General features: G+C 46.1%; 1 protein-coding gene across 2 annotated transcripts; it reads left to right on the top strand.

The window, feature by feature from the left end:
• Nucleotides 1-11267: 11267 nt before the first annotated feature.
• Nucleotides 11268-13197, top strand: LOC111024987 (amino acid transporter AVT1I-like). Of its 2 annotated transcripts, none has more exons than XM_022302822.2 (2): nucleotides 11268-12055; nucleotides 12513-13197. In XM_022302822.2, exons 1-2 carry the CDS (start codon nucleotides 11414-11416, stop codon nucleotides 13026-13028), a joined length of 1158 nt encoding a protein of 385 aa, XP_022158514.1. In that variant the 5' UTR covers nucleotides 11268-11413; the 3' UTR covers nucleotides 13029-13197. The 2 variants fall into 2 exon arrangements, with proteins under 2 accessions (XP_022158514.1, XP_087984048.1); XM_088127922.1 differs by having other exon boundaries at nucleotides 11269-12055; nucleotides 12903-13197.
• Nucleotides 13198-14925: the final 1728 nt, after the last annotated feature.

Genomic DNA, 14925 nt, shown 5'->3' with positions numbered 1-14925 from the left:
TTTGCTTTTAGTTTTGCGAAAGGCCAAAATATTTTAAATTTGATTTTTGAATTTTTAGTTATTCCTGGCTTATCTTTTAAATTTTTTTATTTCTAACGAATTTACGTGGTTGTACTAGGTACGTTGTTGTACTACATACTATATATCAATTATCTCTTATAACTATTTTGGGGTGATTATTATTTGATGGTTAATTGGACTCTTTCTATATTAAGCATGAGCTAAACTTCTGAATTTTGTAATTTTTGCAATAAGTTGGTAATTTTACAAATATCTATTATTATTATTATTATTCTAATTTTGAAAGTGCCCCATCATTTTATATTAGTTGTTATTTTATAATATTTTATCTAATTTCTTTTTTAAAATTTGCAGCTACATTTTTGTATCCATTACTTTGGATATGTTGCAATCGAAAGTGATTATATCAAATTTTACTTTTCATTTCATGAGACTCTCCACATGAAATAAATCCCAATAATCTCCCATTCACGTGGTAGACGTAAAACTTCATATTCAACACTATCTCTCATATTCTAAAACGAGTGACTTATTAGCTCGATTCTTGTCCCAAAAACGTAGTTCGTCAAAAGATGAAAATATTCCTTTCAACCCATAAATCACAATCAGCCTTCACCTTGAGATCCACTTCTTGATCAAATCAACCTTATTTTTTCTTTGTTTCCATTTATATGCTGCATAATTTCAGGTGCTTATTAAAAAGAATTTCACATATTAAATATATAAGTTATCAAAACAGTCCAAACAACTCGAATTACTGTTGTTTGGGGAAGAGAATACCCTGGACACGTGGAGGACCCCTATTGGTGCTCCAAGATGACTCATGAGTCATGCCCAGCTCGGACCGCCGAGATCACCACCACTAGCGTTGACAGATGCTAAGTATGAGGGCCGAGGTGAACCTGGCCGAGGTCCGACCTACCGCGAAGCTCGGTAGGGGCCGATGTGAGCTACTGTCAGCGGCGTGATTATCGGGTGTAACCGTCGGTCCCGAGATTACCGAGTGTAACCGTCGCGAGATTAGCGGGACTACCACCCATAAGTAGAGGACCTCACTCCACGATCAGGTACGATGATTTCTGACCTCGAACTAAATTGGGAATCCGACCTATACTGACTTCATCGTCGGAGTGCTCACCTTTTTGTGCAGGTCCGCCCAAGTATTCAGATTGGTCCGGAGGCCGAGTTCGAGCTGCAATCTGAAATACACTGTTGTGCATATCCTTGCATAAACATTTGGCGCTGTCTGTGGGGAAGACAATCTAAGTCATCCCAATCCTTTTAAACCAATACGCGAGCGAAAATGGTTCAACCAGCAAACTCGACCAATACGGCAGATCGAAGGACTCTAGCTGCCAGCGATGCCCACCAGAGGGAGGTCGGAGCAGCAGTGGTAGAGGGGCAAGGTCACGACGGCCTAACAACAGAACCCCTCCGCAGGTCGGCACGAATCACCGCGCCTGTCCTACCACCTGCGCACCCCCCAAGGACATCCAAGGCCACCCGTGGCCGAGGTGGAACCTCTAAGAAGGGCGCCCGGGGTCCAGCCCCGGCCCCGACAAGTGAGAACTTGGACGCACTCTAGAGAGAAATGGAGGCAATGCGCACGAAAATGCGGTCCATGGAGGAAATGTATAACGAAATGATATTAGCTGCAGGCGCAGGGTCCCGATCTGAGAACCGAGTGACGCGCTTGGCATACGCGAGCAAAGGGGTTCCCACCTCGGCCCAGTCGAGGAGGAACATCCCGAAGACAACGAGAGCGAGGGACACACTCGCCAGAGAGGAGACCTCCGTGAACACCTCAACAGAAAGAGAGGCTCATCTCTCCGAAAAGGACAGTCACCATCCCGCTCACATAGGAGCTCCAACCAGCAGGCTGAATCCTCTCGCAACCCAGTAACTCCTGCAGGAGTGATTACAAGGGAGAAGTTCGACCAGCTGAGGGGCCAGCTCGACGCTCAGGTGGAGGCCTTAAAGGCCAAATGTGAGCAGAAAGAAGGTCCACTGAACGATGGCGACTTGGGAGAATCGTCCTTCACCTCGGACGTTTTGGAAGCACCGATCCCTCCGAAGTTCAAAGCTCCTACCGTGAAACCTTATGATGGGTCGAAAGACCCCAAGGATTATGTTGAAGTCTTTGAAGGCCTCATGGATTTCCAAGCGGCATCAGACGCAATCAAATGCCGCGCCTTTCAGATCGCGCTTACTGGCAGCGCGCGATTGTGGTATCGGAGACTGCCAGCCAGGTCGATCTCGACCTACTCTCAGCTGAGAAGGGAGTTCCTCGCCCAGTTCTCTTCTCGGCATTATGACAAAAAGACAGCGACCCATCTCGCCACCATCAGACAGAAGGAGGGTGAGACGCTGCCAGAATATGTCACGAGATTCCAGGAGGAGCAGTTGAAGGTCGCACACTGCTCCGATGACTCGGCCATGTGCTATTTTCTCACCGGTCTAGCCGACGAGGCCCTCACGGTGAAACTTGGAGAGGCGGCCCCGGCCACCTTCGCCGAGGTGCTTCAGAAGGCGAAGAAAGTCATCGATGGACAGGAACACCTCCGAACCAAAACCGGCCGACCAGAACGAAAAATCGGCCGGGGCAGAAGTGGAAAAGATATAGAAAAGGCAGATCCCAAGTCCAAGGACAAGGGATCCTTTTCCAGCGGCCGAGCTGAGTATCGGAGGGCGGAGAACGGACCTACCAGGAGCCGACCTTACGAACGCTTCACCCCGACCACGATTCCAATTTCCGAGACCCTAACGAACATCGAGGAGTCTGGAATGGAAAAACTACTCAAACGTCCTAAGAAGCTTCGGGGAGCCCCGGAGAGGCGCAGCAAGGACAAGTATTGCCGCTTCCATCGGGAGCACGACCATAACACGTCGGACTGCTGGGAGTTGAAGCGCCAAATTGAGGATCTAATTCAAGATGGCTACTTCAAGAAATTTGTGGGGAAGCCCAGGACCAGCTCGGCAGAGAAAAAGGAAGAGCGGAAGCGTTCGAGGACGCCGTCCCGGCGCACTGACCGACCTGCGATCATCAATACCATTTTCGGAGGGCCAAGCAGGGGTCAGTCCGGACATAAAAGAAAGGAGTTAGCTCGTGCAGCCAGGCGCGAGGTGTGCATCATCAGGGAGCAGAGGCCGACCTGCTCAATCACCTTCGACGGTGCAGACTTGGAGGAGGTCCACCTGCCCCACAATGATGCACTTGTGATCGCTCCCTTGATTGATCATGTGGTGGTCAGGAGGGTGCTGGTAGACGGAGGCGCATCTGCTAACATCCTGTCCTTACCGACCTACCTCGCCCTGGGATGGACGAGGTCGCAATTGAAGAAAAGCCCGACACCGCTGGTTGGGTTCTCTGGAGAATCGGTCATCCCAGAGGGTTGCATCGACTTGCCGGTCACGCTTGGGCAGGACCAAACTCGGGTCACCTAAATGGCCGAGTTCGTGGTGATTGACGGTAGATCGGCCTATAACGCCATCTTTGGGAGACCCATCATCCACTCATTTCGGGCCATTCCCTCGACACTTCATCAAGCTTTGAAGTATTCCACCCCCAATGGCGTGGGCACGGTCCGAGGAGAATAGACCGCTTCAAGGGAGTGCTATGCCTCCGCACTCAAAGGCTCATCGGTCTGCGCCCTTGAAACTCTCGCCAGTAGGGATGTGACGCTCGAGTTCAAGGCCGACCTGCCGAGGAGGGAGTTTGCCGCACCCACTGAGGAGCTCGAGCTTGTTCCTCTGCTTAGTCCTGAGAAGCAAGTAAGCATAGGAACCAAGCTGGGGGCCACCGACAGAGAGGAGCTAATCCACTTCCTCAGATCCAACTCGGATATCTTTGCGTGGTCCCATGAGGACATGCCTGGCATTGACCCGAAAATTATGACGCATCGCCTCAGCATAGATCCGTCATTCCGACCTGTAAAGCAAAAAAGAAGACCTATAAACAAGGAGCGGAGTGATGTAATTGTTGAGGAAGTTAGCAAACTTTTGAAAGCTGAATACATAAGAGAAATTTCGTATCCTGAGTGGCTCTCCAATGTTGTATTAGTTAAAAAATCTAACGAAAAGTGGAGAATGTGCGAACTTAAATAAGGCATACCCGAAAGATTGCTTCCCACTGCCGAGGATTGATTAGCTCGTGGACGCCACAGCCGGACACGAACTGCTCACCTTCATGGACGCCTACTCTGGGTACAACCAAATCAAGATGAATGTCCCAGATCAAGGTCATACCGCATTCATAACAGACCAAGGTCTGTACTGTTACAAGGTCATGCCCTTCGGGTTAAAGAACGCAGGAGCGACCTACCAGAGAATGGTGAACAAAATGTTCGCCAAGCAGATCGGCTGGAATATGGAAGTGTATGTGGACGACATGCTTGTCAAGAGCAAGCAGTCTAAGTCGCATCTCTCCGATCTGACCGAAGCCTTCGAGGTTCTGAGGACATATCAAATGAAGCTCAACCCAGCTAAATGTGCCTTTGGAGTCTCTTCGGGAAAATTCCTTGGCTTCATGGTGAACAACCGGGAATCGAGGCCAACCCCGAAAAGATTAAAGCCGTGCTTGAGATGGAGTCACCTAAGACGCTGAAACAGCTTCAGTGCCTCAATGGCAGGATTGCGGCCCTGAACCGGTTTGTTTCAAGATCGACAGATAAGTGCCTTCCTTTCTTCAAAGTCCTACGGAGGAAAGGGCCGTTTGAATGGACAGCGGAGTGCGAGCAAGCATTTCAGCAGTTGAAAAGCTACCTCTGTTCGGCACCTTTGCTCGCCAAGCCCATGCCGGGGGACAAGCTCCAATTGTACTTAGCAGTGTCTGATAGCGCCGTCAGCTCGGCCCTAATCAGGCAAGAGGAAGCGCGGCAAAACCCGGTCTACTACACAAGCAAGGCTATGACCGAAGCCGAGACCAGATACCCTCAAATGGAAAAGTTGGCTCTTGCTTTAGTCACCTCGCCCCGACGGCTTAGACCATACTTCCAAGCCCATACTGTGGTGGTGCACACTAACTTGCCCCTAAAAATCATCTTCCATAAGCCAGAAGCTTCTGGACGCCTGATGAAGTGGGCAATGGAGCTAAGTGAGTACGACATCCAGTTCGAACCCAGAACTGCGTTGAAAGGACAAGCAGCGGCAGATTTCATAGCCGAGCTCACACCACCTTCCGAGCTGAGCGAGTCCGACCTACCGTGGACAATCTATGTCGACGGATCCTCCAATGAGAAGGGGTGCGGGGCTGGGGTCCTCTTGCTCGGACCAGGAGGCGAGCGATTTGAGTATGACTTGCGGTTCGGCTTCCGGACTTCTAACAACGAGGCTGAGTATGAAGCATTTATTGCCGGCCTGCGAATTGCTAGAGCATTGGGGGCCTCTTATGTTAAGGTCTTCAGCGACTCCCAGTTGGTTGTGAGCCAGATCAAGGAAGAGTACCGAGCCAAAGACTCCCGAATGGAGAAGTATTTGGGCAAGGTCAGATCGTACCTCGCCCAGTTTCGAACTTACGAAGTAAGCCGGGTTCCCCGAGCAGAAAATTCTAATGCTGATGCCTTGGACAAGTTAGCATCGGCGTACGAGACCGACCTGGCCAGGTCAGTCCCCGTCGAGATCTTAGATAATCCCTCGATCTCAAAGCCAGATCTGATGGAGATCGGCGCTCCAGAGTCCTCATGGATGGACCCGATTGCGGACTTCATTAGGGGCAACTCACCACAAGACCCCAAGGAGCGCAGAAAGTTGGCAAGGCGAGCAGCTCGGTTCGTGGTCCGAGGTGGAGCATTGTACCGACGCGACTTTTCCCTGCCTCTATTGAGATGTCTAACCCCTGAAGAGGGCCTGTACGTCCTCAGAGAAATCCACGAAGGAGTGTGCGGCAATCACTCAGGCGCCCGGTCGCTGTGAGCCAAAGTGATCCGACAAGGATACTATTGGCCGACCCTCAACCAGGACGCCAAGAAGTTCGTTAGAACTTGCGACAATTGCTAACGCTACGGAACCATAATCCACCAACCTCCCGAGCTGCTCACCCCCATCTCGGCCCCGTGGCCATTCGCGCAGTGGGGCGTAGATATCATTGGTCCTTTCCCTTTGGGCAAGGGCCAGACCAAGTTCGCTGTGGTTGCTGTGGATTACTTCACAAAGTGGGCCGAGGCCGAGGCGCTCTCCCACATAACGGAATCCAGAGTCACGTCCTTCGTATGGACAAATATCATATGTCGCTTTGGTATACCGCAGGCCATTGTGACAGACAATGGAAAGCAGTTTGACAACGCCAAGTTCAAAGACTTTTGCAGCAAGCTTGGCATAAGTCACTTTAGCTCGTCCCCCGCACATCCGCAAGCAAATGGGCAGGTGGAGGCAGTCAACAAGATCATCAAGCGAGGCATCAAACTTAGACTGGACTCCAAGAAAGGCAGGTGGGCCGAGGAGCTACCAGAGGTTCTATGGTCGTACCGGACCACCCAAAGAGAATCGACGGGTGAGACCCCGTTCTCCCTGGCTTTCGGCTCCGAAGCTGTAGTCCCGGTTGAGATCGGCATGCCATCTGACAGAGTAGAGCATTACGAGCCTACGGCAAATGAGGAAGAGCTGCTCCTCAACCTCGACTTGTTGGAAGAAAGAAGAGCAATAGCCCAGCTACGCCTGGCGGAATATCAGGGCAGAATGGCCAGACATTACAATGCCCGCGTTCGACCTCGGACCTTTCAGGTCGGACATCTGGTCTTAAGGAGGGTCCAAACCCATGTCAGTGCCCTTGATCCGACCTGGGAGGGCCCGTTTGAGGTCAAGGGCATAGTCCGACCTGGGACGTACGTATTGGCCGATCTGAAAGGAGACGTCCTCGCGCACCCGTGGAACGCGGAGCACCTAAAGCGTTATTATCCTTGAAATGCCAAAAGGGTTTTCAATGGATCTGTAAAAACTGTTTCAAAAGAATTATGATCGGAATAAATGTGATGATTTAATTTCATGATTCCGAGTTCGACCAGAAATTAAATGGGGGCCACGGACTCCCACGCGATCACATTCCAGCAGTCGGTTAAAATTCAATCCTCCAAAACCTAAGGGTACGAGGTGTGATGCCAAAACCACTATTGAATTTAAAATTCAAACCTTCAGGGTAAAGGGACGATGTGAAAAGTTCAAAATGATCAAGCCTCTGAACCTGAGGGTACAATGTACGATATGAAGAACAGCTACGGACTTAGGATTTTAGCCTTTTAACGTTTTTAAGTTAAGGGTGCGATGTTAAAAAATTTAGAGTTGGTGCAATGCATTGAAAGCTAGACAGAGATTCAAATTCAAACTTTCAAATTATTTTAATTGAAGGCGCGACCTCAAAAGTAAGAGGTGCGAGGTGACATTGGCTGCAGTTCAAAGAAAAAGAAAAGAAAGCAAAGATGTTGCCAACAACAAAGTAAAAACAAATGGGAGCTTCTTTATTGAATGGAGAGTAGAGCCAAGGCTTATAGACCTTGCAGCTCTGCCCTGACACTTACAAACAAAAAACAAAAGAGAAGAGAAGAAAGACAGCGAAAAGCCTCTTGAAGGGTGGTCGCCTAAGAGCCTGCTTGGGGAGCGCCCTCTTGAGTGGTGCCGACCTGATCCTCTTCGAGGTCGGAGTAGTCAGAGTTCAGATCTCTGACGTACTTATCCACCAACGCTTGGGGGCCAGGGGTGCCGCTAGGCCCAGACGCCCACTGCTCAGCATACCTCTTCTTCAGACCACCGAGATCGATCTGCAGGTCAGGCATGTCGGAAGCAATGCCCTTCATGAGAAACTTGAAGCCCGCGTCAGAGAAGTCTTTGGCAAATCCATCGAAGTCAGGATGTTGCCTAAACGATTCCTCCAATAGGGCTCCATTGCTGAGACGCTCCTTCACCGTCTTCAGCTCGGCAGTCGCATGCTTCAGCTCCTCCTCCTTCGCTTCAAGCGCTTGGAGCATGTCGTCCTTCTCCTTGAGGAGTTGGAACTTCTCCTTCTCCAAGCCCTTGGTGATAGCATGGGCAGCTCGGAGCTGGGCCTTGCGTCTGTCTTCTTTCTTCTTCAGCAGCTCGACCTTGGTCTCCACCTCGGCCTTCAAAATTTCCACCTCAGAGTGAGCCTTCAGCAGCTCATCCTTCATGGTGGAGGAAGCAGCCTCCAAGGCAGCAGAGAACTCCTCTTTCTCCCTCTCTGCCAGAACTTCCCTCCCATCCAGCTCGGCCTTCACGGCCAGAGTCGATTGAATGGAAGCAACGAACGCCTGAGAAAAGATACAAATAAGAAGTTAGACCGAGCTACCTATTAGGTAAATTGAGCAAAAACACCAATCTTACCTCAGCGGCGTAGTTGATGGTCCTCTGCAGAACGGACCCTGGGTCACTTACAAATTTGGACGCCCTCCTTAGGCAGCGGTCCAAACTTGCGGCCGAGATGCGGGACACCTGGTCCCTCACCCCAGAACTTGACGGCTCAACTCTGAACCGTGCCGTCACATCGGACGTCCCGCCCATCCTGGCCTCAGGATCGTCCACCCGATCTGCGAAGCTCGCAGGCAAGACCCCACGAGCTCCGACCTCCAAGGGGGAGGTGATCTCTTTCTTCTTCCTCCTTCGCTTCAGAGGGACTTCCTCCCTCACCTCCTCGCCCAAGGGCGAGACGTCCACCGCCTCGGTCTGATCCCTGGGGCGCTTCTCCCTCGAAGGCCCCCAGAAGACTCCAGCTCGATCACTGGAGCTGGATCTTCCGAGGCTGGCCCTACCACAGCAGGGGTGGCAGGTTTCGAACTCTGGGCGACCTCAAGAGCATGGGCTCGGCCCTTGGACTTGCGCTTCACGTTGCTTGCAAATCCGCAAACCATGGCTGCAAAATAAAAACAGGGGTCAACACAAGGTTAGAGGAAAAAGGGGGGAAGCAAGCTCGGCATACCAAGTTCGGAGTTCGGCCTTGAGGATTCAATGGGACGAACTGCGGGGTTGTAATCTAGCAGCCCGGACTCAAGCAGCAGCTTGTCGGTCACCAAGGTTCCGACCCTCCTACCCCTCGGAAAACGCTCCTTGTAATATTTCAGCGTGTCGAACGAGGCTTGCGTAAGCTCGGGGACTGGTCGGATTGAAACTGCACAAAGACAAAATTTGAGTCAGACCTGAATAACAAGAAAGAAAGTTATCACAAGAAGTAAGAACTACTCCGTACCTAGGTTCCCAAACCTAGTGGGAACGTCAAAGAAGGAACGACCTGACTCGTCCTTTGCAAGCCATTCCCTAGAAGCGTAAACCACTTCCTCACCCATCCCTTGATGGAGGTCGGCCCCTTAACTATACCGCCTGCGCCTTTCCTTGCGCACATATAGAACCGACCAGGCTTCTTAGCTATCCTTTTCGCTTCGAAGCACGCGAGGAGCTGGTCTACGTCCAACAGCTCGGCCTCTTCACTATCCCGAGTTTGTAGCCAAAAAAGGATGGCCAAAGCGAAAATGACACCCCACCCATTGGGGGCCATTTGAGCCGGAGCCAGCCCAGTTTGGAAAAGAAACTCTTGGACGAAAGGGTGAAGGGGAAGTCTGAGGCCGTACTCAAACATTTTGAAGTAGAGGGTGACCCATCCCTCTGGAGGATTGTCAGCTCTCTCCCCCTCCTCCGGAATCCTAAGGAGGATGTTCTCAGAGATAGCGAACCCCCTACGAAGGGATCCGAGGTAGTGCTCAGGTATCCTAGAAGGGTATTCCAAACCCTGACCCGAGGTGGAGGCATCACTATCCTCCCCGTCATCGGAGAACCTAAAGTTTTCTATCTCCTCGAGCTCGGACTCTAACCTACGAGCTAAATCCTCATCGGGTCCTAAGTTGCTGCTAAAAGAGGACGACATGGCAACTACGTTCGAAAGAGAAAGTGAGGGAAGAGACCGACCTACCAAGGGTTCGAGCTACCTTCAGATCGAACTCCAAGAATTCAGGGAACGTAAGGTATGACCTGAAGGATTGGGGGTATTTATAGCTCGTCGGAAAAATTTCCCCACCGTACACGTGTAATCAACGAGCGGCTAGGATCCTCCCTAAGATCCGAAGCGTCGGAATATTTGAATATTCCGACGATAAATCTACCGCAACGGTTATATTTTCCCACGAATAGGAAGTCGCCACGCGTCCAAAGCAAGTCGAATGAACTTCTCTGCCAGGTCGAGATCGGACCAGACAGAGAGGGAGGCCAATGTTTGGGGAAGAGAATACCCTGGACACGTGGAAGACCCCTATTGGTGCTCAAAGATGACTCATGAGTCATGCCCAGCTCGGACCGCCGAGATCACCACCACTAGCGTTGACAGATGCTAAGTATGAGGGCCGAGGTGAACCTGGCCGAGGTCCGACCTACCGGGAAGCTCGGTAGGGGCCGATGTGAGCTACTGTCAGCGGCGTGATTATCGGGTGTAACCGTCGGTCCCGAGATTACCGGGTGTAACCGTCGCGAGATTAGCGGGACTACCACCCATAAGTAGAGGACCTCACTCCACGATCAGGTACGATGATTTATGACCTCGAACTAAACTGGGAATCCGACCTATACTGACTTGATCGTCGGAGTGCTCACCTTTTTGTGCAGGTCCGCCCAAGTATTCAGATCGGTCCGGAGGCCGAGTTCGAGCTGCAATCTGAAATACACTGTTGTGCATATCCTTGCATAAACAACTGTAAAGACCATCTTAGTAGCGTGAGTGTTTTTCACTATCTAAAAAAGAAAAACACTCAAAACATTTTAATTTATCTCTCTTAAAATCTCTCACGAATCTCATAATTCTTGTTGGTAGATTTTCTCTAACAAAGATGATGGTAAAGATGTTTTATGATTCTTTTACGAGGGTAATCATACGAGTACTTGTTTGGTTCTTTTCATTTTGATGTTTCTTAACAATGTTTTTTATGTTTCAAAAGATTTTTGTTTGTACTTTGATTTTTTTGTGGTACAAACTTCACATGTTATCCAATAAACCAACAGTGTAGCGCTGTGGATAATTGTAGTTGACTTTTCAAACTTCCAAGGACTATCAAAAGGAGAGCCCACCAATAGAGTTTCTTTTGGGAGAACAACGTTGTAGTTGATTACTGTCTTTTCTTTTTCTGCTTGTTTTTTTTTATTTTAAATTTTTTATATTCCATTTGATGTGTTCTTAATTTGAGAATATTTTGAAAAGTGGAATGACTTTTTGGTATAGTACTTTACATATATTTTTCAAAATTGTTTGGTAAAAAGTCATTTAAAAAATTTAAAAAATACTAAAAAGCACTTATGAAGAAGTGTTTTTCACTCTAAGACACTTTCTCCAAAACTCATCCTAATCTTATCTAAAAATTTAGTTTATTTGGAATCTTCGCCTCCTTAACATATCTGTGTTAATTTTACTTCCATGCTAATTTCATTGTTGATTCTTGCATTTTTAGGAGTTGGAATTATTTCCGTTCCTTATGCCCTCGCATCGGGCGGATGGCTAAATTTAATACTTCTTTTCGTAATTGCCCTCACGATGTTTTACTCTGGCTTGCTGATTCAACGATGCATGGATGTGAAGTCTGATATTAGAACCTATCCAGAAGTTGGAGAGATTGCATTTGGAAGCAATGGGAAGATAATAGTATCAATTGTCACGTACGTGGAGCTGTATTTGGTTGCCACTGGATTCCTAATTCTTGGAGGAGATAACTTGAACAATATGTTTCCCAACGTCGAGTTTGAACTCCTCGGCTTTAGAATTGCTGGGCAAGCCTTCTTCGTTTTGGTCATTGCTCTCATTATCTTGCCGTCGGTTTGGCTTAACGACATGAGTCTTTTCTCTTTCATCTCGGCCAGTAGTGTTTTGGCGTTGGCCATCATCCTCGGCTCTGTTCTCTGGTGTGGTGCTTTTGATGGGATTGGATTCCAACACAAAGGGACTCTCGTCAATTGGAAAGGGATTCCAAATTCCATCAGCTTATTCATCTTCTGTTACGGTGCACATCCAGTTTTCCCAACCTTGTACACTTCCATGAAGAACAAACACGAGTTCTCCAAGGTACGTGCAAAACCAAATTCTAGTTGTTTCACTTTAGTTTCTCCCCTTTTAAATTTGCTCTTCAAATTTTTAAAAGGTTCAATTTCATCCCCTATATATTGAAGAATGAAAAACATATTAATTTTAAAAAAGGTAATTTGAAGGTGTAAATGGTTAATTTATCAACATCTTAATGGATCAATTTTCCATAACAAAAACATTTTCAAGTCAAGTAAATTACATATGCTAAGTCATATGAAATAAGCAAGTTTTTCTAGACCACCGAGTGTTTTCAATCAAGTGTATTTTGACATTAAATCAACATTTTCACAGTAAGAACTTAATTGGATAAAACAAATTCAATAAAAAGGGATAGAAATTGAAAATTTTAAGAGTTTAGGGAATAAATTGAAATTCAAACATTAGGCCTTTTTCTTTGACTTTTTGGTGTCCCTTTTGGTTGTTTCTACATGGACAGGTTCTAACTTTAAGCTTTTTAATCTGCACTTTTTGCTATGCCTCTATGGCTGTCATGGGATATGCCATGTTTGGCTCAGACATTCAATCACAGATAACCTTAAATCTCCCGAAGGAAAAACTCAGCTCTTTAGTTGCAATCTACGCAACTTTACTCAACCCTATTTGCAAATATGCATTAATGACTATTCCAATAGTAAATGCCATTAGGAATCAATTTCCATTGAACTACAATAGAAAGCCATTGGCCATCCTTATTGGTACCATCTTGTTGGTTAGCAATGTCATTATAGCTCTGGCAATTCCCTTTTTTGTGTCTCTAATGTCACTTGTTGGAGCTTTTCTCAACGTGATTGCTTCAATTATATTGCCATGTGCGTGTTACTTGAAGATTTCGGGGCATTACAAGAAGTTTGGATTCGAGATGGTGATAATAACTAGCATCATAGTGATTGGTGTCCTAATCGGCATAGTTGGAACATATGTAGCTATTGTAGAAATTGTGGGAAAGATGTAATTAATTCTTCTTTGTGTAGAAACAAAAGTTTACTTTCCAAATTAGAGTGGGGAAATGGGAGTTGGGTATAAACTTTGGTGCCTTGCTTGGAATGTAAAGCAGGGGATTCGAAGACTCTAAGAATTTGCTTTTTATCTTACTTAAAAGGCATGGTACCATATTGAAGATATGTTATTGTATACTTATATATTATGAACCTTTACATCTTCTATCCAAAGTGGGATAAGTATATTTGCATCTTCAACAGAATCGTGATGGGGATGCAAGGTGTTTACTCTATGGGAAGAAATTGCAAAAGAAATTTTAGGCAGAGAATGTATGTATTACTCTTTACTTGCTGAATAGATCCTACAAGGATAGTTAAGGGCAAGACTCATGAAGATTGGTAAGGTAGAAAATCTTATGTTAAAAACTTGAAGATTTTTTGATCTATATGTTACTCTTTTATTCCTTCTATTAAGAGGTTTAAACTTGATGAGAAGGCAATTAAAGAAGTATTTATTGGTATGCTTCTTATTCAAAAGAGTATAAAATTTTCTATTCGAATAATGAAGAGGTTATCTTGAGTCATGATATCATTGTTGAGGAAGATTCTTATTGGAATTTTGTGAAGCAAAAAATTGTTAGAGATTCACCCAACAATTTGGAAAATTTAGAACGAATTTAATCTTCTTTTGATCCGATTGACTCTAACAATCAAGATAACCACCATCCTCCTTCGAATGATGACGATCTTGTTCATGAAACTGGTAATGGTTCAAATTAAAAGGTAAGATCACTTGCTGATGTATATAAAAGTTGTATGTTTTGTTATTGTTCAACTTAATAGCTATTATAAAGCTTCATAGTCTACTGAGTTGCTATTATGAAAGTTAAATTGGAGATGATTAATAAAAATAATACATGAGAGGTGGTAGACCAACCACATGGAAAAAACACTTTAGGTAGTTGTTTAGGGTGAAATATAATTATGATGGTTCAATCAACAAATAAAAAGCAAGCTTAGTGGTAAAAGGGCATGCACAACAACATGGAGTTGATTATGGAGATATATTTGATCCACTTGCAAGACATAATACTATACAATTGATTATTGCTTTAGCTGCACAATTGGGTGGAAAATATTCCATCTAGATGTAAAATCAATTTTTTGAATGGTCACCTTGAGGAGGAGATTTATTTAAGTCAATTTGAAGGGTTTGTAGACAAAGGCAAGGAAGAGAAAGTACATCGTTTGAGAAAAGCTCTCTGTGGCCTAATGTAAGAACCTCGAGCTTGGTACAGAAAAATTGATTCATATTTGATCCTTCAAGGTGATTGAAACCATTTTCTCTCTTAAGGTTGGTGACAATTCTTGCAACGCCCCTAAATCTTCACCAACTCAAATGGGGCATGTTACTAAAACCTCTTATATAGCTTAACTTAATCGAGAGAACATAACTACTTTTCTACCCAATAAACTTCAACTAAGAAACTTTATTAACTTCAAAAAGTCTCAATCCAACAGATTAACAACTAAACATAACTTAAACTCTCAAAAGAATAGAGAATCAACGATTTTAAACATCTTTTGGTTTGAACAAAGATAACTCTTGACAAGAACAAAAATCATTAACGTCTTGATACTAAGTAAAAACCACAACCTTAAGCAGGAACTATACAAAACCAACCTACTAAGCAAAGAATAAACTCATACTAGAAAAAGAAACAACTGCAACTGGCCCAACTAAAATGAAAATTAAATGACGCAGCGTTATATGGTCTTTCTAGTTGAGTCTTCTCCACGCCATCATCATTTGCATCGGTCACTTCATTACTTGTAAAATCTGAAAGAGGAGAGAGTGAGTACAACCACTATTACTCAGTAAAAAACTCATACCTAAAGGGTTACACACAA

This window comes from Momordica charantia (genome assembly GCF_013281855.1).
Source record: "Momordica charantia cultivar OHB3-1 chromosome 8 unlocalized genomic scaffold, Mcharantia_2.0 BLBB01000008.1, whole genome shotgun sequence".
NCBI lineage: Eukaryota > Viridiplantae > Streptophyta > Magnoliopsida > Cucurbitales > Cucurbitaceae > Momordica > Momordica charantia.
This window is presented reverse-complemented; position numbering and strand designations above follow the sequence as displayed.